The sequence below is a fragment of the Ostrea edulis genome, chromosome 2 (genome assembly GCF_947568905.1).
Source record: "Ostrea edulis chromosome 2, xbOstEdul1.1, whole genome shotgun sequence".
NCBI classification, from domain to species: Eukaryota; Metazoa; Mollusca; class Bivalvia; order Ostreida; family Ostreidae; genus Ostrea; species Ostrea edulis.
Window position 1 is genome coordinate 70,666,493 of NC_079165.1, and position 24,965 is coordinate 70,691,457.

The following is a 24,965-nucleotide window of genomic DNA, read 5'->3' on the forward strand; positions in this document are numbered from 1 at the left end:
TTGGAAAACCTGATCACCAAAGACCACGAAGATATTATCAATGAAAAACTCCAGCATATTTTTATTTGAACTTCAGAGTTCTTGTACGTAGAATCAGAGTGGTGTTTAACAAAGTAATTTGTGAGTGACTGATCACTAGATATGAATATTTCGGTTTTTCATTTTAGTTGAAGCAACTGTTTCTTTGATGTCATCAAGTCTAGTCCTTTCATTTATCGTGAGGAATGATAGTGTAAAGTGTTGGGAAGTCATGCGTTTTAATGTTGTTGATTTGAGAAACAGTTTTGCGATTTGAAATTTATTAAATGCTCTTTAGAATTTTTACAATCCACTTTTGATTTACACCACTTTAGGCACATGTAGTCGCAAAGTACGTTTGTAGTTTCTCTTCCACAGCTGTAATATTTTCATGAGGAGAAAAGATAGGGGATTCGCAGAACATTTACTGGATCCAGCAATGTATCTTTGTTAGTAAGGGTATGAAGTTTAGGAATCCAGTGTAGGTATGGTAACTGATATTCATCCAACCTATTGACTGGAAAATTAAATGTGTCTAGAACTGAAGCATGATTTTAAAGAATTTTATCTTTTGAAAGGGCAGTTGGAGTGTAAGTATGAATACCAAAAGTAGAATGAATTCCAAGTTCGTTTAAAATACAGTTGTAATAATGAGCCACAGAAACAGATAATGTTGTTACCAGCATTCCTCATGTAAACTATCTAGTTCCTTTACCACTTTTGATTTACTAAACACAGAAGGATAGATGGTACGTACTTTTCTTACGTATGTATCAAAAAACGGATTGACATTAGGAATGTTATAAGGAAACACCAGAAGGTCAAATGTCAAATTTACAATATGCATAAAACAAATGTGACAAGAAGCGAGTTTTCAACATGAATTATATAAACAAGAAGTAAAATAACAAATATCAAAGAAAGACAACGTGAACAAATGGCGAACAAAGAATCAAGACAACACAGTATAAAGTTTGTATCATTATGGGAGAACCAGTTGAGCTTAGTTAGAGCGTTTTGACTTCATCTTATTCTGGTGTGACCGTTCGACAGGGAATGCCTTCTCCTCCTAGGCACCTGATCCCACCTCTGGTATGACCCAGGGGTCCATGTTCGTCCAAGTCTCTATTTTGTATTGCTTATAGGAGTTGTGAGATTGATCACTGTTCGATATATTCACTTTTCATTGGGAATATTCGTTCCTTTTCGTTATGGTTGACGTTTTCATTACCAAACAATAGTACAGTACTGTTTAATGGGAATTTCAGAGTTGATATATATTCATTTCTGATATGTTTATTACAGTGTTAGGGTTAATTATGGTACAGTGTATCTTCCTTATAATACTTGCAATCTATTGTTGGGTTTAAAATAAAATTAAAGACTCCACAAATTATGTATCTGCCATTCGCACGATCGCTTTATCAAAATCAGGATTATCCCTATTTGGATCATATATATTCTCTAGTGTTACTCGAGTGGTTTCCAAAATAACATTCAAAATTACATAATTCCCATTCTCGGCACATATATTTTTAGCATAGCTGAATATCATGCAAGGGAGGAAGTTTTCTATGACAAATCAATATGAAAAAGCAACTGGAATGAGTGTAACTTAAGGTATGTCCATGGACCACACCGATCAACTGAGTCACCCTTGATCCTGATTATCTTCTGGAGATATGTACTCTCTTTAATCCCATAGCAAATTTTGACTCCATTTATCCCCCAACCTAGCTCCTCATGGGGTTTTGACTTAACTGAACGTGAATCCACGGAAGTTCGGATGTCTTAGTATGACGAGCATGGTCTTACTGTTCTGGAGAATATGATTTAAGATTTTAAAGATTTTTCCTCTATATTCACGTACTATGTAAAATTTGTTCCTTGATTTTAGCACCACCTTCATCACAAGTTCCATGAAAATACCCTCTTTAATTCAAAAGATATGACATATTGATATGATTTAGTGTGGCACCACAACTTTTGATTTTTTAATCATATTTTACATATATTCTCATGTAAAGATTACTCCGTTTACCTGATCAAGACATAGGACTCAAGGCGGAGGTGACCGATCAACAGGGGATGATTGCTCCTCCTAGACAACTGATCCCATCTCTGGTATGTCCAAATGTCCGTGTTTGCCCAACTATCTCTATTTTGTATTCCTTATAGGAATTATTTGACTGATCACTGTTCGTTATCTTCATCTTTCATCTATTAACAATAATCATTTTCATTCATATTTCGATTTCATATATCCCTTTGAACTCGAACGTAAAGATACCACAGTCTTTCACCTCTGCTTCGTACTTATATATTCTTTTGAACATATATCTTACATAATTTTTGTAACGGTGAACAAATAACTCAATTTTAGCTTGTTCTGCGTGTGATCAATTTTTAAAACGAGGCATGGTACTGACAAACAAGTTGATGTTACAGGGGTTTCAATAATCTCTTTTAAATCAGCATTTCACAAATCATATGGCCGTTCAAACGATCTAGTTTGCCAATATAACCTGTCATTATGTCAAATGCTCTCTGGTGTGTTTCATACCATTTTCTACGTATACAAGACAGTGCCCATGTTCAGAGGGAACCTCTTACCCCTAAATGAAATACCAAACAAAAATTTTCTTTTAAAAAGTAACTGACAAATGAATAAATAACATAATATCATCGAATAAGATCAACGTTTTTTTCTCTCTCTCTCTCTCTCTCTCTCTCTCTCTCTCTCTCTCTCATCAATGGTTTCCCGATTTTACAAATTTGCAAGAACTCTGGGACCAGTAAATAACAGAAAGATTCAGGCAAAATACAAGGTAAATATTCTACTGTGATATTTCCCTTCATAGAAGAGACATGAACATGTACCTGATCGGCACGGGTTAAGTGTATCGTGGTCTGTACAACGAAGTGACAATGTATTTCCTGTAGGAATGAAAATGGAATTTATCGTTTTGTTTCGTGGTTATGAAAATAGAGGAAAATTTACTACTACTTATAGTATTTTCGACAAGTACACATGTACTTATGAGGTCCTTTACGATTACAATGTGTTGCAAGTAGACCCAAATAAATAGTCGTCCACGTTCGATGCATTTTCAAGGCGATCAGCATGTCATGTGCATAAGATCTCGTATCATTTATATATCTGCAAGTTTTTAAGTGAGTGTGAATGGTATAAAGTTCATGACCATTGCTTATTCTATTTTATCATTAGATGATCGATGAAATATTTCTCTGCGTTCATTGTATAATTTTGACATGTTTACTACAACTATACATACATCATTATAGAGAAAGCCTTTTTATTCTAAATTTAATCTAAATCGTTTAGAAGTCTTCCCTAATGTACGATGGCTGTAATTTGAGCACTGCAGGCTGTTCTAAAACGCCATTTCCTTTCTCATGATACCTTACTATTGTAGATGTACGTGTTACCTATCGAGATACTCTCCGCACATGTAAATCGGAAATACTGGTGTGAAGTGTGTTAAAATACATCCCCTATATACCATGCAAACCCTGATACACACAACAATAGAAGTTCCATCTAATAGAGCGAATATGCAGAGGAATGAAAAGGATACCGAGAATTTAAGAAATCATGTCAGCTTTATTCAAATATGACGATAAGCAGAGAAATGTGGCGGACATTTTAAAGAATTCTAGTAGTAGAATTAACAATCCTTCAATATCTAAAGAAAATTTCTTTTCACTGTTTTCACGGCAAAGAGAAAGTAAAAGCAATTCTTCCTTTCCGTTTATACAGGCTAGCTAAGTACCTGACCATCTTGGTTAAACGAAGTCATGCATAAACGTTAATAACGTCACAATAAGAAGTTTCAACACGTGTCCGTTACATGCAAGGTGAAGATAACGAACAGTGATCAATCTCATAACTCCTACAAGCAATACAAAATAGATAGTTGGGCAAACACGGACCCCTGGACACACCAGAGGTGGGATCAGGTGCCTAGGAGGAGTAAGCATCCCCATTCGACCAGTCACACCTCCGTGAGCCTTATCTCTCGTTATGAATTATATCAAACATGTTTTGAGTCATTTTAAAGAATCAAATTATACACGCAGACAAAAATTATGTACAATATTACAAACAAAAATACAACAATGAACAACAAAATCAAATTCAAGAAAACATTTGAAATACATGTGCATATTTCGATACGAGAAATCGATCATATTCGGGCTTCTTCACATCTACAGCAAGGCTCACAGGGGCTAAGCCCGTTTTGGGCCCGAACTCTGTGAGACCATAAATATAGAAAGGGGTCTAACTCTGACACAGATAAAAAACTAACCACTCGCTTCAAATGCATAAAAAATCTTAAACTAGGTAAGCTATGCGTAATTTGTCGTTTTCCTTGCATAGATTAATGTTTTAACTACTTGCATGCCAAATTTCAAGTCACTGGTTCTTAAAATAACAAAGATATACGTCATCGTTCTCTCGATTTCACTTGTTTATTTTTACTAGGACATTTACCGGTCCAGGTCACGGAGTCGTTTCTCGCCTATGACAGCAGCGCAATTCAGACTAGTATGGAAGACTTCGGACCTGTCAATTAAAATTTCACATCAATTATACGCTACTTACTTCCTCATATTTTAATAATGTTCTTCGTGTAGACGTTACACGACTTATTTTTCCTCAGCAGCATCAACTGTTGACAAGATCTGCCATTTTAATGAATACACTAAATACCCGAAATGTCTAAAACTTTAAAGAAGGGGAAAATGGGTAATAATAATCTAAATGAAATAGAATAAACAAAAACAAAAAATTAAAAAAGCCAAGAAATAATGTTCAATTTCCTTCTCTAAGTGCAATTTCACAAGAATAATGTTTTGATCAGTTTTAAGGTATTTGAGATTTTACGTCTATCGGGTATTTAGTGCGTTTATTAAAACGGCAGATCTTGTCAACAGTTGATGCTGCTGAGGAAAAATAAGTCGTGTAACGTCTACACGAAGAACATTATTAAAATATGAGGAAGTAAGTAGCGTATAATTGATGTGAAATTTTAATTGACAGGTCCGAAGTCTTCCATACTAGTCTGAATTGCGCTGCTGTCATAGGCGAGAAACGACTCCGTGACCTGGACCGGTAAATGTCCTAGTAAAAATAAACAAGTGAAATCGAGAGAACGATGACGTATATCTTTGTTATTTTAAGAACCAGTGACTTGAAATTTGGCATACAAGTAGTTAAAACATTAATATATGCAAGGAAAACGACAAATTACGCATAGCTTACCTAGTTTAAGATTTTTTATGCATTTGAAGCGAGTGGTTAGTTTTTTATCTGTGTCAGAGTTAGACCCCTTTCTATATTTATGGTATCACAGAGTTCGGGCCCAAAACGGGCTTAGCCCCTGTGGCAAGGCTGTTTGAAAGGTAGATCAGCGTTGCAGTGAAACAGTTTTTCAAAAGTAAAAGTGCACGTCATCGTACTCGTCTGTATCATTGTCGTTGGCATAGCATGTTGATGTAGCGTTAAGCTCACTAAATTGAATTAAATAAAAGGTATATCAATTGAGAGAAAAAACCGTAAGCATGCATTTCACGGAAGAGATGATCAAATATACCTCGCTTGTGGTAAAACGCTTCCATTTCGAATTGGTCCTAGTGGAAGAAAAATGCTTGAATTATAATGAAATCAACATCAAAGGGGAAGTGGGTTTTTAATACAAGCGTCTAGGATAATAGTATTTTTTTTATTATTTTACGGACTGAGAAATTCGGTGCCTACCACGAGTTTTCCTCATGGCAAAGAAATATAAAATAGTTGTGATGATAGACACGACTAATGGAATGGCAAGAAGAGACGCCCAGAAGTAGATTTCACAAAAGCCTGAAATAGAATATACGAGTAATACACAAATTGACTTCCATTTTACATGACTTGTCGGATTAGCGGCAAATGCAACCCAAAATAAACTTTTCGGGAAGAAGTGACTGTTGTCATTTGGTTAAATACATACCATCACTGAAAAGACCATTGTTTTCTCTCTTAGAGTCTTGTAGCGAAATAGTACTATGTACAGCATCTGAATGTAAAGTGTAAATTATCGAAACATATATAACTTGTTTATTCCAAAGAATTCCATCTACTATAAATCAACTAAAAATTTCGGTACATTGTCGATCATATATAAGACCTTTCCTTATTTCAACAACATTGAAATTTGCTTTGTACAAATATTTGTTTCTCTTGACTTTGAAATGTTTCATGACAGCAACTTACCGTTATTGATGTCAGTAGTTCCTTCATTGCGTACAGGAATATTGGAGGAGATAGACAAACAATCTACAATACGAGGTTTATTGCAAGACGAATTATATAAAGGAATGTTTTGTATCATAAATTAGGAGGTATTAGCAAATTCAAAATTCTTCAAATTCTTTTAAGTTGTGGAAGGCGGACGATCACAGTCTGTATTGCAATCAAAACGTTTAATAATACCATTCTATGATAGATAACGTTTTTTACAACTGGAAATTAATAGAATATTCGATAAATTAGGTAGAATGCTTTCTGACGTGTTTCATACCAATTATTAGACAATTCTTTACAACACACTGCTTTTAAGTATGGATAATTCCGTTCAACTTATCAAAACACTCAAAGTCAATAAAAGCGTGCAATCGATGTCGCCGGCACTTTATTAGAAAATAAGCTATACCAAATCATATATTTTGTGTGCTATACATTCATGGACCCATAGCCTCCCTAGGCATGGTATACTTTTTATTTCCCCTTTACTTATAAACTTGGTAGGAAGCGTAGATACCCTAATTTTGTAACGTACGTGATTGTCACCAACTCAATTTTTAAAATTGAACAAGCAAATATAAAAATCTGAGAGCGTGTTTTTAAATTTTCTTTGCGTTAATATCATTTGTATTTCCTAAATTTTCATTCAATAAAAGTTTAACAACTTTTACGTATGATTTTAAGCAGTGGTGTATATATTACTCCATGTCGCCAGATTATATTATGTGATCATAGGGTCAATTAAACACCCAATGTATGGACAAAGATTTCGTATTATCTTTATGTTTTTGATCTATTTTGGCGCTAAAATATTCAAAAACTGTGTGAAAATATTCATCAAGCGATATTTGGATGTGGCATTAAGAAGAAGTCATCATATTCTCAAAATTTTGAATTCTGATTTTAGAAATGTAACATACGGTACACTAATTTTTTTTATGAAAACGTATTTGCAGAGCAAATGTTACCCCTTTTATGAAAATCTCGTAGTGTACAGAGAATGAAAATATAAACATTTCTTTTGCAGAAGTCATTGGTTGGTCTGAAATTTGACAAACGTGTCAAGGTGTAACATTCGTGATGTAACATTCGTTACCGAGAAATTAATTAAAGGGAATGATAGAACAATTTCCAGCGTATTTTTGCTCTCTCTCTCTGCATGATGTGGTATACGACATGAACGTCTACTATGAACATTTGAGTTTGAAAGTCAATACGTGTTAAACTTTGAGAATTAGGATTAATTTTCTCTTACGGTAAGTACTGTTACAACAACTGCAATGTTTGATATACAATATTGATTAAGCAGATGAAATGTTTTGGTCTGAATTTGTTCTTCTGATATCAAAGAATGTATATCGTATTCCAAATATCTCGAAATTCTTCTGGTGTAAGAATTACATTGAGTAGAATGCTGGTAACATACGTTACTCAAAGTAACGTATGCTACTTAATGAAATGCTTGATTCGACATCAAATATTGAACTACATATTGACAAAATATCATCATTAATGATATGTTTGTTGAATATCAACTATGTTATGAAGAAACAAATGTGTTATTGTTCCCGTATTCACTAGCATATACAGATACCCAGATATCCTCTGCAAGAAATACAGGCCATGTTTTCCTCTGCTACTGTCCTATTTATGATACATGTAACTATGCAACTCTACATTTATCAATTTGCTAGAATTCAGCATCTTTTCATAATATATCTTAGAAATGAAGGGACTAATCTCTGATGATTGTTTTATGCAATCTTATAGAGAAATCATTCAAAAATATTTTATCTGAGTGTAACATATGTTACCACAAATTCCGTTACGTAATATTATTCTACTTGTTTTTAATTTTTTATTTATTTTTTTCAGAAATGGCGCTTGTGAGAGTAGAAGTACAGAATAACTACCATGAAAAAAAATGTATTAAAACATAAGAACAACCATGAAAAAATGTTTTAGAAATAATATTATATGCTCCCCTTGTGGCAATACTGAAAAGGTAGAATGTCTGTATAGACAGTGAAAATAAAGGTTTAACTACCGGTCAAAGGCTACCATAATGTTACATGTAAGTTTTGTCTCTCAAAATACTTATAAGCAACTGGTCATTTGAGTAATTTTGTATGACCTTTGACTTTGTGACTTGGAATCCAATGGGGGTCATCTATTCATAAGGGGCACCAGTGTTTCAAGTTTGATGTCTATCAAGGAAAGATTTCTCAACGGACAATAGCGTATGTCCAGAGTAGTTTAACCGTTGTCCTTTTGACCTCAAAATTAATAGGGGACATCGTTAAATATTCATTCATAACACCGCGTGGTGGATTATACTGACAGTTTCTATGGAAAGGTATTCCAAAATAAGCAAGAAAAACATAAGATTCGGTATACATTTAATTAAAATGTTGGGAAATTAAACATTTTCTTTATATTATTATTGTAAACAGATTGTTAGAAATGGGTACATATGATTCTTTCCATTTTTTTAATAGAAATGATGTGTTTATAGTAATGAAAGGAAAAATAAGAAACATACGTTACTTTCATTGTTTATTATAACAAAGAGCAATCCAGGATTCAAAACATGTGTCTGTTATTTCTATAAGAATCGAGAGCATTTAAATAGCGAAACATCAATCTATCACTTTTGTTTTAATCGCACATTTATTGCAAATTAACAAATTCAGAAGAAAAGACACATTTGGTAAAAAAATTTTGCTTGTCTACGTTATATTTCTATTAAAATTGGTATTTCCATTGAATTAAGTGATGTCGTTATGATTTTGCAACATCAATCGTAAAGAATAACTGATGGTGGCATCGTTTTGGCACAATATTTTCATGGATGTACTGTTGTGTAAGTGTTGAAACATACGTTACATAATTATAACGCTACTTCATTTACATACAAAAAAGCTATCGTTCTATATCTATTGCTAGTCTTTTGTTTTCATGTTTCATACATATTGAACTGTTCGAGAATATTTGTTAATCAATTTTATTTTTTGTCATTTCAAAGATATTGAAAGTGATATCTAGTCGTTTATTTTGCGCTCTTAAAATCTTATTGCTGACTTTTACAGCAGATAATTTCTTGTTGTGTTGATTAAATATTTTCTTTGAAAACCTGTATTTATTGTCTTTCGCAAATTAGAAAAATATATGCTCAGTCAATTCCAATACAAATTATGGAATAATACATGGAAAATTAATGTTTATCTTAAATATTATCATGTCAAGGACTCAGTAACGAAGGTTACATGTGAGAAAAATCTCGAAAAATATACCATACTTTGACCTACTGTAAAAAAAAAAATCTGTCATACTTAACTTGAAACAATTTGAGGTGAGTGTTCAACAGATATTTACCATTAATAAACGCATGTTACCATATATATTTTGAATGGTCGATAAACTATGATTTTGAAACCCTCAATTGCACGCTTTTATTGACTTTGGGTGAAAAGAAAGAGCTGATTGACGGTGTGGTTGATCACCATGGGATGCTTACCCGCCTAGGAATCTGATCCCACATTTTAAGTGTCCATTGCTGCATTGTAAACTCATTTAATTTCCTCATGTTTAATCATATTATGTGTTAATTATAATCGGATCCAATACGGAGGTTCCGAGTTCCCCAAGAGTTATTTCCCTTTGTCGAACTCTTCCGTACATTATGACGTAAAATATGATGATAGTGGGTACATTTGCTAATTACTATCGTTGCATTATTTCTTAAAAGATGATATCCAGAGTTTCTGAGACCATCCTATCTCAGGGAAAAGGCAACTTTAGTGAGTTTATGAGTATTGGATAACAAACTGGCTCAAACAAATATTGTTAATTGCCATCTTTCTTTGATAAAAGCGTCACTCATGTAGAAGAGGAAACGAATAATGATCCAATAGCCAATTTGATGATCTTATTCAAACAAATTATGCTTGATATGGCCAGAATATGCATACCAGTGATTGATATAAACAAAAGTTACGCTTTTATTACATTAATCGTACGCAATCGTTATGTACAATGCCAGTCTACGATATAATGTATACATTGTGTACCCACCATACGTCATAAAATGCGAAAGAGTTCGACAAAGGTAAATAACTTTTGGGTAACTCGGAACTTGCGTATTACGTACCCATTTCAAGTGTATTTATGATTCACATAAAAACAAATTGCGAAATGGATAAACAAATACAATCAATAGTATGTTGATGTTTTCATACCAACTCTCGCTGGTCATTTTCGTGAATGGATAGTTTAAACCATATCATTCGAATATGGTTACCGATGTGACTATTAACAACTTTTAGAATAAATTAACTCCAATTCATTCATTTTGAGAGTAAAAGCTACTATCTCTTTTCAAATCACTTCAAACATTGATCTTATATTAGAAAAAATAGTTCGGACAAAAATGAGTTCTGAACTTCAGAGTCCGTTCCAATTTGCATATATTTATTATGTAGCACTTAACAGACCCTGTTAGATATAGAATTTTGTAATTTCAACCAGTTTTATGTATTTTTATTATCTTTACTTTATCATTTTCAGTATCATTATTTTACTATTATTGGGTCAAATGCTGTCTGACATGTTTCATACCGATTGTTAGGCCGTTCTTGGCACACTGAATTTGACTACGGATAACTCCGTTTACCTTATTAAGATATAGGGCTTACAGCGAATGTGACCGCTCGACAGGGGATGCTTACTCCTCCTAGGCACATGATCCCACCTCTGGTGTATCCATGGCTCCGTGTTTGTCCAACTTTCTATTTTGTATTGCTTGTAGGAGTTGTGAGATTGATCACTGTTCGTTATCTTCGCCTTTCATGCTGTTTAATAAAAATGTGTGATTTTCTTATGTTGACATATGCACCTGTTTTATGAATGCTTGACATAGATCTATAAAAAGGTGGTGATATATTCATCAACTTAAACTATATATATCAAATGGAAAGTAATAGAGGTTTTCTACTTTGAACTTACATGAAATTATCATTTTGTAGATCAAGGAAGAACTATTGAAAGCATAATTAGATTTGTTTTCCATCTGAAGTTAAAAAACATTTTTCATTAGTGTGGACCCCATTAATGAACTGATTGCACAAGATTATTGGGTACTGTCCTTTTAAGATTTTGAAGTTTTGGAAATTCTGTTATTCATGGCTTTCAATAACATTAGCGACATTTTGTTTTATTTTATTTTTTTGATTATGTATATTATAAGATTCCATGAATAATGTACTTTCATCATAACTTGTTTATACCAATTAAAAGCGGAAAAGAAATGGTATATTACAAGACCAGATTTCATCGTAGAATATTTTAGATTTTTCTTCAAAAGAAAACCATAAGATATTGGGGAAATGAATATGTCGCAGTGGTTTTGAAAAATGAACATTTCAACCAGGCCACGAAGCTAGTGCCGCTGATCTGACGTACTCTACTGAGCTACAGTAACCATAGTGACTGATCTGAGATAACTCGCCAGTATACTACGTTGTAATCATGTATACATGTCCATGTAGCTTTCTCTCGAGGAGATAAAAATAACTTTTTGAACAATGCAATACAGAGACGGGTGAAAGAAAGAGCGCTCTTGCATACACAAAGAATCCATACTAGGGTCAAACTTAAAATGAAAAGGTTTATAAAAGTCTACATTTTAAAATAACAAAAGTATACAAAAGACAAATAAAATATATGAAAAAATGTAAACTCTTAAAAATTCTGTCAACAGGTCTTTTAAGATACAGAAAGGTTGTAATGTGGTGTGCAAAAGATGTGAAAAGGTCATAAGTTTGTTATTTAAAAGGTGTACAAGTGGGTAATTTGTATAATTTTTATGCTTCCAAAAGGCATACAAAAGACGAACTTTTAGACCTTTCCAAAAATGCAAAAGGAGCATGAAAGATACGGAGAGATGAACAAAAGGTAGCCCATTAATCCCCTGGCGACATGTGCAAAAGGTGTTTGGTCGTTCAAATATAGCACCATTGGGTTGAAACAAGGGCAGGATTTTATCATGTACCACCAAATCCATCCGACCCCAGATGTACTGAGAAAAAACGGATGAATTCTGATAAGTATATGGTACGTAGATAAGTGTATTGTAATTATAAAACTTGTAACTAACTCGAATGAATTGTGTGCTGAAATGATGGGCTGTAAAATTCGAGTGTAAAACTCTGAACACCGCAGTAACAAATTTCAAATGCATGTACATGTATGTTTGGTAACGTTTCGTTGATTTCCTCGTCTTGAGCACAATTTGTTTTAATTAATTTACGGTCATTACTTGAATTTTTGTGATTGAAGTCATGTCATAATGAGAAATGAAACTTTTTTTCGTTCATGTAACTCACGAAAAACTCAAGAAAGCTCGAGAGTTTACAGAACACAGGGAACAGTGATTAGTGATCAGTCGTTACCGTCAGGCAGGGGCGGATCCAGGAATTGTGGTTACGGGGGGCACCACTTTATGAGGCAGGGGGTCTGGTGGGGGGCCCCGGAAGCTCCTGGATTTTACAGGTTTTATAGAGCTTGAAATATATCTCGTATTTAGTCATTTGTACTATTTTCTATCATTTTTTATAAGGTGAAATTAATAAAAATGACGCAAATTTTAAGGGTTTTTGGAAAAAATTAAGTTCTCCCAATACAGTATTTCAAGAAAACAAAAGATTTGATATTTATTTCTCCGGGAGTAGATGAAATTATTGCTTCTGTTATCGGTTAGTACATTTTTCTAAACAAGATACCACGATTTACCTTAAATTTGAAAATTTATGGGGGGGGGGGCGCCGACTGCGCCCCCCCCCCTCCCCCCCCCTTAAATCCGCCACTGCCGTCAGGTACCGATACATAAACTAAAAGTCTACAGCTTGACCCTTTATTTCAAAATAACTTATATGTGTAATATATGTGTAAAATGCAAAACGTTGTATTACAAACAACTTGTGCTATCTAGGGATGTTGATAAGGAACTTAACTTTTCAGTTTCATTTTTCCCGTCATGTATATGTACATCCTTCCTTATGTGTGTCGGTCCATGATGCCGTTTTTAAGAATGAGTTTTTTACTATCGCTGCACATGATGTACATTGTTAGTATTACAGGATTTAGCCCTGAATTAAAAGGTAAAGCAATACATGCTTGTTATCAATATTGAAACCTTTCTTTTGTTTTTCAAATAGAAAAAAAAAGATATCTAAACTATTCCATTTCAAGCTTTACGTTTAACCTACATTGATGGTTGCCAGTTACACGTAAACTGGTCCTCCTCTTCTGATGACTCCTGTTCTGATGTACTAGTTTACAATGATGCGACCAACACCTCACAGACGTATAATGCTTCAGACGAACACACACACGTCACACATCCCGTGGATTCGGCCAGTAATCTGGATGTGATTTTTAGAGAAGGTTGTCATGGTAACCTAACCACGTTCAACAGCACAATCACTGAAAGGAAATCTACATTTCCAGGTTTGGTGTTTTATTAAAATATTTCACATAATATTATATAGACTAAGAGGAAGTATGTGTTATATATAATATTTTCACGTTTTGAATTTAGTTTTGAAAATAAAGTTCAACTTTAAGAACTGACAATGCCAACTAAAATCAAACACATTTGCAGACTTGGGACCATTACCTGACGTCACTAAGGTGAATAAATCGGATAACATTGAGCTAAGATGCACGACAAGGGGGGCTATGATCAAATTTCGCACGGTCTGGCACAAAACTGGGTCTGAGATTTCCCTTTCCAACAAAACAGCTCTCTACCTTCGAAACGTCACCTATACGGACACCGGAAGTTATGTCTGCTTTGTGCACTATCAATCGTGTAATGCCAACAACATTTCGAATACCAAGAATAATCTAACGAAAACAACTTACGTAGATGTCCAAGGTAATCAGTATGACGTAAAAAGGCGTAGTTACAAAAAATCTTGAAACTGCGTTTTTATTAATTTTGTATATGCATTTTTTTCTTATCGAAATACAACTGTATTTCATAATTTTCGTCTTCCGTTTTTATGATATACAAGGAAAAGGTATGTTTGCACAGTCAAAGTTTACTCATATCTCATTTTTATATTAAAAACAAAATAAAACCACGATAGAAATCGTATACTAGATAATATCAAGTTTTTAAAGAACAGGGGACGTTATTGGCCAAAATTGGCCGCGCTTTAAAAACCGATCATATTTTGCAGGTAGAAGATGATAATTTTCTCGTTTCATTCATATACAACATGTACCATTTACTTATATTGATAATGAAAGAAGAATATTAATGGATAATTAAATATGCAAAATATAGATATGGTTGTTGCATGCAAAAGTATTTGTTTATTCATAATTTATTTCAAAGCAACTGATTCCGCTAAACAGCTCATCTTTAGCGTATATTCATGACGTCATAAAATATTACGTCATTTTTATGTAAGTGGGATTAGAGGGACATCCTAGTTGTGTAAATATAAAAAGAATATTTTTTTTAAAAAGCATAGTATGAAAGTTGAAAAAATTAAAAAAAAACAAAAAAAAAAAATAGCTCGGCAGTATATAGCCAATAACGTCCCTTGTCCTTTAGTGTGTAGAGCTCCACAAATTTTGTTAACTTTCCTTGTGTAACCGGAAGGGATTCTTTCTATTTTTAAACTAGGTCCGCCACTTTTTATCCTTCCAACGGAGAAAAAATCCTACCAAGTAGCAGAGGGACAACCTATTATGTTCCACATCACAATAGCAAGTTCTCCCTCTCCCGAGCAATCTCTTGTCCTATGGAAGTCAGATAGTAATAAGTCATTTAGGATTGGTGTTGATTTCAACAGAAAGAAAGCACCTCTCTCTGAAGCAAAAGATATTTCTGGCGAGATGCCGGTATACACGGCATACGTAAGACTAACCAACATCACATCGTCATGGACTGGAACCTACATTCTGTACATCAACAACTCTCGTGGATACGACACTTATGAGTTCTCAATAAACGTTCATTACCCACCAAAAGGTACATTTTGATGCTATGTATGTGTGCAAAATGTCAAATTTCCGCCATAACTACAACAACCGCCAAATCCCTTTTCATTGCAAAAAGAGAAGCATATAAAAATACAATTTTCCTACCAATCTTCTGTAGCAGTGTAATTATTATGTAAACCATTAGAGTTCTTTACCACAAAGTATAAATTCATCAGTATTGAAAGTTGATTAGAAAAATAAGGTCATTTTCAGTTTCGATCTGGCAGTCCCGCTCCTTGGAGATAGTAGGCGGGGGCATTGGTGGTTTGGTATTTTTGGCGATAGTTGTGGGAATCATCGTCATGTGCCACACGAGACACAAACGTAAGTCCGGAATGATATCTCGATCTGTATGTTCAAGAACTATAAATGGTGATAATTCGATTCATAATTAACAAAATTTTATTTTGCTTTGTAGAAAAAAAGGTCATACAAGAAAATATGTAGGTACCCCCCCCTCTCTCTCTCTCTCTCTCTCTCCCCACTCCAAATACAGTTGCTTGTGATCCAAATGTTTAACGACACCTCATTTTGTAATTTTGTAGCAAAGAATTGGTCGAGGCTAAGAATAAAGAAAGGAAGGATGCTCTGGGAGTTTGGGATTTAGGGACAAGACCTGAAAGCAGTTCGTGTTTTATTTGGAGCATGCCGCCATTTATTGTTAAACGTTGTAGCTCACCCGAATCGAAGGCTAAACTTAATAGCGCTTTTTTTTTTTTTAATTTGTCTGACGTTTGTTCACTCGTATCCTCGAGGACCACTGTGTCAATTTCAACTAAACATCCTTTGGGTAATCGGGATTCAAGTTTGTTAAAATTAAATTAGGATAGAGTGTTGGGATGGGGGTGTTTTTAAACCTTTTCAATGACCACTTCAGTAAAGGAGAAAAGGTTGCATGAAAGTCTTATGATGTGGTGATTAAACTTTAGTCAACTCATGATTCCAAGGGTCAGAGTAGGTCAAAATAGACCACAACACTATATGAAATCCAAAAAATTAAAATAGAACAATTCTCAAGAACCATAAAACAACAATTTGTCAAATTAACACACCCACATATAAGAGAGTTCTGCAAGTTCAAAATCATCTTCAGAAATCAGATTCAAGCTTGTTCCCATCATGGAGGCATGTGTGCTAGTTTTACAAGGGGAAAATGCCCAGGCAACCCACGGTCTGTTTTATAATACATAATCAAAACTCGAAAATTATTAAGTATATTTGGAAATCAAAATAACTAGGACGTCAAAATGTTTTTGAACACAGTATTTATAAAAATCAATATTTACTTCTGTGTAATTTACATGTTTTTTTGTAACATTTCAGAATTTGATTTCACAAATGAACAACACCGTCAGCTTCAAAGGTTTTTACCTTGTACTCTTCTATCATTTCATGTGTTTACTTTGGCTGAAAATTGAAATATATTTTAAACCTCTGAATGCATTTCCTTGTTACAGTACAAATACATTCAATGATGTGGAAGATGCAATCTGAAAAGCAACATCTCCGGGCGTTTCATCACATCCCCACAGTAGAAACAACTGACGCAATCAAGGATGGACAAGGAGCAAGATTAATTTGGACAAAATTTGACACTTGTGCTTCATTCAGACTCCATTTTCCTGTTCTGAAATTTAATGCCCTCTTTAGATATTGAAGCTCATATGGCATCAGGATGTTCTATCACATCCTCACAGTAGAAACAACTGAAGCCATCAAGGATGGACTAGGATCAATTTGTGGACAAAATTTGACAGTGCTTCCTTTGGACTCCATTTCCAAAATTGCTCTGGATTTTATGACCTCTTTTTGAGATTGAAGCTCAGATGGCATATAGTTTCTAATTTATCTGTCTGTCTGCCTACAACTAGATTGACCTTGGTTATAAATTTCAAACTTTACAACATAGAAACTTCATATTTGGTGAAGTTTGAGGTCAAAGTAAGAAGTACCTGTATCCGACTGATGTCAAGGTCATTTATCAAGTTCAAATATACCACAGAAAGAGTGTGGCCATGCCCGTGGACAGTGTTTTACAAACAAGTTTTTCTTCTTTCTGGATTGATGCAATAGCAAAATACAATGATTCCATACTAAATGAGTGTACAGTTTTATTTATAAAATGATAAAGTCACAGTTTTAATTATTACATGAAGTCACAATACAAGCTAGAAAGGTTCAAAAGCTTTCTTACTACAAGAAGTGAGAGGGGAAACTTTGTTTTCTGACAGAGAAGAACAGAAAAGACAGGAAAAAAGATCACTTTCGAAAAATTATGCTTGTACACTCATGAAATTTTGAAGCTTGACAATCATAATCTCTTCCACATAGTAAGGAGATAATTTCTAGAAACGAGACAAAGGCAATCTGTTCTCTACAAAATACCTCCATTGTTTCACAATAAAGCAATGTGATTACAGCAGCAGTTTGTACTAAAAGAAAGAGACTATAACATCAATCAGAATCCCAAACTGATACACAGTATGCCAAAGCAAGCTCGATACACTCAAATGGCAAATGCAGTATATAATACTTGTACAATGTACATAATGTGATAAATTGCATTATCAAGCTATAAATTTGTCTTTGGTTTTAAAATTGATTTTTTCCTAGACATTCATTACCTTAAAACACGTCTGCTAATATCTGCGTTCTTTTTAAATTTATCTTTTGAAAATTATGGTATCGATATTCATGTCATAATAGATTTTGTAAAGTTAGAATTTTACTACATCAGCTAATCACAACCATAAAATCATAATGTTAAAGTTGATGCCTCACTACGAATTTAAAAAACTGCAGATATGACAAAAAATTATTTCACAACAACAGCACATAAAAATGTTCAAAGATGCATATTATGAAACTCATGTCATTTCATGGAAACATGTTAAAAAATGTAAAACAATATAAACACTGTCAGTTAAAAAAACAGAATATAGACACAGTTCCAATAATTAAACCAAATCATGCATTAGCAAGAAATTTTCATTTCCTATACCATCCCTATAATTTCTTTACTACCCACCCAAATGAAATTCCCCCCGAGATTCAAATGAAAACAATTTAAGTTATTTATTGCTTTGTGTGTGTCTGGAACCTCCTACAAGACTCTGAATCACAATCTCTTCATCTCAAACAAGCTTGGAATGGTTGGTGTCAGGACAACACAAACAATTATATATATATATAGCTATATGATACATAAGTAGTGTTACAGATACTACGTACAGGGTCAGTCATTACTACAAAATACTTCCACTTACAATGATATATCTATAGTATCAAGGGATGAGTAGGGACACATAATGCTAAACTGGTGTATATATACACTGTATAATAAATACATCTGTACAATCACTACCTTTCACTTTGTAGATCATTATTTTCTAATTCTTATGAGTATGTTGTCCAAATTTCATGACAATCATCATATTAAAACAATCACAGTTTTTCAGTTTTTGTTCACAACAGTTAAGGCTTCACCCTGCAGAGAAGAGTTGTAACTCAGTGGAATGAATTTGTTTATAATTGTAAGTTTTTGGAAACAGTTGCTGAAGGTTTTATTTCTTAGCATTGGTATTCAATTCAAAGTATTTGTAGGTAGGATTTTCGTAGCCATTCATCTGCATATTAGCCACATGTCGTTCCTCTGGTGAGGCTGCTGGGTCCATTTCGGCAAAGCCATGTGTGACTGGTTGTCTGTGTGAACGCTTCCTCAACATGACAATGGCGACAATAATGATGACAAACACGGCTACACTTCCTATAGCGATTCCGAAAACACTGCCGGTGGAGGTAGCAACGTGTGTTGAGGAGTAACTTCCCTATAAATAAAGGAAAACAAAGATTGATATATCTCACACATCACTTCAATTGTTGATCTACTTCCTTGCTTTCCTAGAATAAACAGTGAAAATATAATTCACTACAAGTACAGATATCTGATATTCTAAAAATGAAAACTAGAGAATAGAAAATCGCACTCAATCAGCCACATTTGTAAGATAGACTAAACACAGCATCAATGTTGAAAACTGACCTGACTGAAGCTGGCTTGGTCATTTTCCCGGTGAGAGATGAATACTTTGTTTTCCTCCTTGTGGTTAAGCTCTATCCTGGGACTGAGTCCATCGTCCTCCACAATCGGAGTCTTCTTTACTTCTTCCAGGTGATCAGAGAGGTCACCATCATCATTCTCATCATCCAAAGTCACCTTGTCAGTCCATGTGTCTTAAAAATAAATAATTCATTTGGTCAATGATATCAAGTGTCTACTAATTCAGCACAATATACACCAACCTCCATCGTGTGTTTCTAGGGTTTTCTCATTCTACCTAACAAAATAGTTTCACCAATTTAATCTCACTTCTGCTAGGGCTTACACCATTCCATTTAAAATTTATTTGGGGGGGGGGGGGGGGGGGGGGGGGGGGGGCACACATATTTTTATCTTCCCACTTCAAATGTGCACATGTACAACAAATAAAAAAAACCTTATCTTTATGCTATGCACATATTCACTTCCATGCCTTTAATTTTACAAACTTTCAATGTTTATTCAACAATGTAGATCTGCTAAGAGTTGAGATGACAAGGTAATGATGCCAAACTGTCAAATATGGCAAAGAAATAGAGAAAACCAAAACTAGCCACTTTGCATTTCAAACAATTTCATGAAAATTTTGTATTCCCTCCAACTCATCTCCTCCCCAAGTACCGAGTAGACTTGATACAAAATATACAGTGCGTTTGATGGCATTGTCAATGCTAGAATTTCCTCCCTTACACAATAATTTCCTGCATTCCTAATGATTTTTTTTTTTTGTCCATCAAAGTAGATGTGCCAAAATCACTTCCCAGTTCTAATAAACAGAATTTCTATTTGGTAGACATATACCTGTTAATTGTGACATCCCTTCCCTACCTTCATGGGATTCGGTCTTCTTAGGAACAGTAATGGGCCTCATCACAATGTTCTTCGCACTAACTGCCAAACCACTGTAGTGCTTCATGAATTTGCCTGGAACATTTAATAAGTTTTCAACATCAAGTTTTTGCATGATAATCTTTAACATAACCTTTAGTTTCACTTTGTATACCAGACTGAAAGTCATATGTACTGTAAAATTGCTTGATCATCTCAACAGTGATCTTTCTAATGGTTTTCATATCTTAACATGTTTCACACTCGTTTTCTTTCTTTTTTTTCTTAGCAGGTTTTTAAAAAAAAATTCAGGTTGGAATTCACTTTAATTTTTGATTTGCTTGATTCTTCAAATGAGAGCTACCTGAACCATAACAAGTATTCGTTATATCACCCTAACCTCTTTCTTAACATTTATTAACCATTTGTGACATTGTCCACACTTGTCCATTCTTCTTACCTACTTGTGGCTTCAGTTTTCTCTCAACCTTAGGGAAGTGATGTAGCATATCAAGACTTTGGTTGATGCGTTCATCAATGACCTTCATGTGTTCAATGACCTGTGACTGAATAAGCTTGGCCTCTTCTGGATTGCTCTTTTTTACATGTGTGAAATGATTCAGGGAGTGGAGACGATCCTTCTCCTCCACACGAATGTAATGTTTCAGGTGTTTCAGTACTGCTCCTGACTACAATCAAACACAGAGATGATAAAGAGATGTCAAAACTATGATTGCAAGCTGATGTTGACTTCATAATATGTTATTTGGGAAGTGGGTAGGTGAGTGTCTGCAGGCTGAATTGGTATTTCTGTAAGCTAGAACTATTTAACTTATGTGAGCTAGTAGTATTTAACTTCTGTAAGCTAGAACTTCAACTTGTGTGCACCTTGACATGGCTCTTCTGGAGTTCTCCCATGTAGGCTTCGAGTTCCATCCTCTTCTTGCTGTTCAGTTCCCCCTGTCTGTGTTGGAGGTGGAGAGCCACCAACTGCTTCTTCTCTGCAGCATCTGACTGCTGGTACCCATTGTACAACTTCTGGAATCGCTGGAAACAAATACAACAATTCTAGTAACGTTGACAGCAAGAATGACTACATTATGTAATTTTGTTAAAGAATTCAAAATAAATCATTCTTCAATCTGCTTTCAAAGCATAGCTATGGTTCACTTAGTATGATCTGTTTGTTTTGGCTTGTCATTGAAATCTTTGCTGTATGATTTTAGTTTAATGGTAACTCAATATTTTAAACAAAGTTCCACACGAATGAAATGAATCTTTTCAATTTTACAGTCTGGTGATAAATGCCTACACATATAAATCTACCAAAGAAAACCTCACACAATTAACCGTTCTGCTGATTCAGTTCTTCCAAATTGTCTACATTGACTATATCAACTTTCTTTATTGTCTGACGTTTTCCTTGTGCAATCTGACATTTGTAGATATCAAAACAGTAATTTAAATGAAAATGGCCGGAAACCTGTAGAATGTTTTTGTTGAGTTTGTCGGCAGCCTTGGGATTTGTCCTCTTCAGATTGTTCACGTGCTTTCTGGCAGTTTGCCATTCCTTCATCATCTACAATCCAAATCAATGGCTAATTAGACAACCATGGAAAATATAAGCCATTCTGAAGTTAATGCATGTACCTACAGGCTTGATACTTTGTCTGGTAAATTAACTTGTCAAGTTCACCCTCTGTACCTGATCTAATTACATAGTGTTAATGTTCTGCGATAGACCTTTGAAGAAAGAAAACTTTGGGTTTTTTTTTGTTCTAACAGTAAAGAAATATGATAAAGCCTGCAATGTGTGCACATAGAATGTCAACTAGTCCATTCATGACAGAGTGGTGAAATGTTTATGAGGATAAATCTACTGGTCAGAAGCCAACAACCTTTGTAATTCTCTCGTGGTGGCGCATGTTCATGGCCTTCAGAGCTGCTAGGAACTTGCTGTGCTCATTGCCGAACTTTTTAAGAAATTTCTCATCACCTCTGAGGTACGCAATATACGCATCATATGTGTCCTCAAGTTTGACATGCTCTGTCTCTGTTTTCACTGGTTTTAATGTGACTGTGTTGTCAATGGCTTCTGAAAGGTAAAACAAGCATAGAAATAAAGCACTTAATTAGCATAAAACAGAATGGTGTGGTCTGAACTATAAACCTCAGTAAAATCTTCAATGCTTGTGAATTTGCCTTGGGCATTAATTGGTTTGTTAAATCTACTCTGTCATCTATGAAAGCCTTTGACTCCATTTACTTTTGTATCCCTCATCCAAAGCCTTCAACATTATCAGCCTTTGAATCCTGCATATGCTTTGAATTTTTATCTACCAAGTTTTTTTTTTTTGTTTATCAGCGTCATTATGCAAATCATGGATAAAAACCACAAGTGTTTTAATGAATAACAATTAAAAAGAAGATTAAAGGCCTAGCTACCATGTACTTATACCTTAATTCAATTAAGGTGATTAACCCTCTGCAAGGTATTGTCAAACAAACAAGTGTGAAAATAAAAGACTTAGGAAATCATATTTACTATAAATTCCCCATTATATGTATTTCTTTATCTCTCTATCCTTTGATAAAAATAAGCCAGTCTAAATATGTACTACAGTATGTAGTGCCTCAATTTTAGACAGATTGGAATTTGTTTTACACATAATAATAATAAAAGAATGTTTGCAACTTAATGTGTATCTTTCAGATGATTTAAAAAACCTGGAAACCTCTCCTATACATGACTGTATATTGTGAATGCTGCCTTCATTACAGCTTAACTACTTATTGATTTAAAATGCAGCAAGGTTCTTTCTGACATGAGAACATGACAGTAAACTAATGGAAAGATAACCATAAAAAGAACTGTCTGCTCCGCATTGCCAAACTGTATAGTAAATCACCCATTACCAGAGTTTGCCGCATTTTGTATCAAATTTACATAACTTATATTTCCTGCATTACATATTGATCAATTCTTTCCTTCTCTGCTAGAGTAATTGATGGAAACGGAATGTCTATTAGGGGCCATGTTCTGTGGTGGAATTGTAGCGTAATCCACCATTTTTCTGCACGACTATGGATCAATACATACACAGCTCCGAGTTTATTCACTATTTATCAACTGAAGAACCCTGCTCAATTAAATCAATTGTTTTTGGATATATCCTCTTTCTTTTTTTTTCATTAACAAAAGAAACACGAAAGATGTCTGGTTTTTCATCGATATTGCCTGCGTTGCGCAAGTCTTCATGTTAGTCAATCTGGTTGCGAGGGACTACAGGACCAGGTGATGAGTAATTCTGTTCCAGTGACTCACTAACTTGCTTTATATGTAGACATTTGCATTGCTGCAGTATCATGATGCAGGCTACATATACCCAAACCTGTCTGTCTGTCTCCCTAAACAGTATCAACTACATGTATATAGTGTAAGAAAGTTTTTTACTCTCTGTAACTTTTATTCGTGAATAGTCAAATTTTAACTCCCTGCAAATGAAATTTGAAGAATTTATCAAATTTATCAAACTGAAGAAAGTATAAATCTTGTGTATAAGCAATGTGACTACAATAGAGCACATAAAAAAATTTACATTGAGAGAAAGGAATGCCTCAGTACTCCCCCACGCAAACAGAAGTTGGTTAACAGAGGAGTGAATTTCAATACACATATAAAGCATTAAAATATTGTCGCCTGTATTTTATGCATCACTGAAAAATTTGTCACTTTTAGGGGGCTAACCTTCCCATTTTCATCCTAGCTATCAACATTTTTTTAATAATACACAAACCATAAATATATTAACATTCAAGGAGAACAGTATGTCTGCAGAACAGGTTTATGGGAGAATTTTCCATGCTCAATTTTCCTGCTGTTATAAAATCAATATTTTGATAACTCATCATAGAGGAAGCATCAGAGATGGCCGACTGCCAGCTAATCCTTTGAACCGGTTGATGCTTCAGACAGTGAATTCCTTTTATGTTTACTTATCTTTAATATTACTTCCAAGAGTGACATTTATCAACAAGAAAAATCAACAAATGAACATAAATAATTACGTGAAAGATTGCTTAAACTGATCTAAAATATCTACAATGCAAGAGTATATAGATAACTGTATGTGTGTGTGTAATACTGTGTATGTATGTATATGTATATTTCAGGGGAGGGGGGGGGGAGGAGGTGTCACTAAGCAAAGTTTGGGTAGCAATGCCAATATTTAAAACACTGAGTAACAAATCAATATATTCCTTTTTATTTAACAATGATTGATACTCTTGAGGCCCAAAGCCCAAAACAACATCCTGGGTTCAAATGACTAATTCTAAATTGTACCTACAGTTCAATGACAATAGAAATAATTCTGTCTATTTGTAATGTGCATGAACAAGCATCACATTATCCATTGATTTTTCTCAATGTGAGGGTTTTGAAGCTGTATTCATTGATTAACATCTATAATGGTGAATGTAGTATTTTGTGCAAACACAATCTCTCCTCCACAAAATGATAAAGGATCCATTACTGTTCCCAATCATCACAAATTACTCAAGATAAGCACTTTTGTTTTCATTTTTAGCAGAATAGGTCAAAATTTCAAGAAAATAGGTGGAGAGTTTGCTACATCTTATAGCCCATACCTTAGTATA

General features: G+C 34.3%; 2 protein-coding genes and 2 long non-coding RNA genes across 13 annotated transcripts in view; 2 read left to right on the forward strand and 2 right to left on the reverse strand.

Annotated features, from left to right (window-relative positions):
• Positions 1–1,815: 1,815 nt before the first annotated feature.
• Positions 1,816–13,746, reverse strand: LOC125678066 (uncharacterized). Of its 3 annotated transcripts, none has more exons than XR_007371395.2 (7): positions 13,591–13,728; positions 11,020–11,175; positions 6,296–6,358; positions 6,033–6,098; positions 5,801–5,902; positions 5,637–5,673; positions 1,816–5,553 (listed from the first exon to the last, which is right to left on the reverse strand). It is a non-coding gene; the product is annotated as an uncharacterized LOC125678066 (long non-coding RNA). The 3 variants fall into 3 exon arrangements; XR_007371392.2 differs by having other exon boundaries at positions 10,998–11,175; XR_007371394.2 differs by lacking the exon at positions 11,020–11,175 and having other exon boundaries at positions 13,591–13,746.
• LOC130052377 (uncharacterized) lies at positions 7,331–8,636 on the forward strand. Its single transcript, XR_008800705.1, has 2 exons — positions 7,331–7,581; positions 8,201–8,636. It is a non-coding gene; the product is annotated as an uncharacterized LOC130052377 (long non-coding RNA).
• On the forward strand, positions 13,375–18,425 carry LOC125678063 (uncharacterized). Of its 5 annotated transcripts, none has more exons than XM_048916171.2 (9): positions 13,375–13,482; positions 13,574–13,831; positions 13,986–14,261; positions 15,021–15,368; positions 15,593–15,703; positions 15,798–15,822; positions 15,925–16,004; positions 16,703–16,742; positions 16,837–18,425. In XM_048916171.2, the coding sequence occupies exons 1-9, from the start codon at positions 13,395–13,397 to the stop codon at positions 16,871–16,873; spliced, it is 1,263 nt and encodes a 420-aa protein (XP_048772128.2). In that variant the 5' UTR covers positions 13,375–13,394; the 3' UTR covers positions 16,874–18,425. The 5 variants fall into 5 exon arrangements, 3 of the variants coding, with proteins under 3 accessions (XP_048772128.2, XP_056013119.1, XP_048772129.1); XM_056157144.1 differs by having other exon boundaries at positions 13,377–13,482; positions 13,658–13,831; XR_007371389.2 differs by having other exon boundaries at positions 15,925–16,742.
• The window catches only part of LOC125678060 (amyloid-beta precursor-like protein), a 29,467-nt gene continuing 21,975 nt past the window's right edge, over positions 17,474–24,965 (reverse strand). For 2 of the 4 annotated variants that reach the window (XM_056157143.1, XM_048916169.2), the window contains exons 5-11: positions 22,205–22,401; positions 21,790–21,885; positions 21,195–21,353; positions 20,767–20,995; positions 20,307–20,402; positions 19,422–19,612; positions 17,474–19,206 (exon numbers count right to left, since the gene is read on the reverse strand). In XM_056157143.1, coding sequence (XP_056013118.1) covers positions 18,943–19,206; positions 19,422–19,612; positions 20,307–20,402; positions 20,767–20,995; positions 21,195–21,353; positions 21,790–21,885; positions 22,205–22,401 — 1,232 coding nt within the window. In that variant the 3' untranslated portion in view covers positions 17,474–18,942. Of the gene's footprint in view, positions 19,207–19,421; positions 19,613–20,279; positions 20,403–20,766; positions 20,996–21,194; positions 21,354–21,789; positions 21,886–22,204; positions 22,402–24,965 lie in introns of all 4 variants that reach the window. The other 2 variants (XM_048916168.2, XM_048916167.2) reach the window with 1 other exon arrangement.

Excerpts from the sequence above, each read along its gene's own strand:
- LOC125678063 (XM_048916171.2), top strand. The coding sequence starts at position 13,395 with ATGATGCCGTTTTTAAGAATGAGTTTTTTACTATCGCTGCACATGATG. Across the intron at positions 13,483-13,573 it reads ATTTAGCCCTGAATTAAAAG|CTTTACGTTTAACCTACATT; the intron begins GTAAAGCAATAC and ends TTCCATTTCAAG. Across the intron at positions 13,832-13,985 it reads AAGGAAATCTACATTTCCAG|ACTTGGGACCATTACCTGAC; the intron begins GTTTGGTGTTTT and ends ACACATTTGCAG.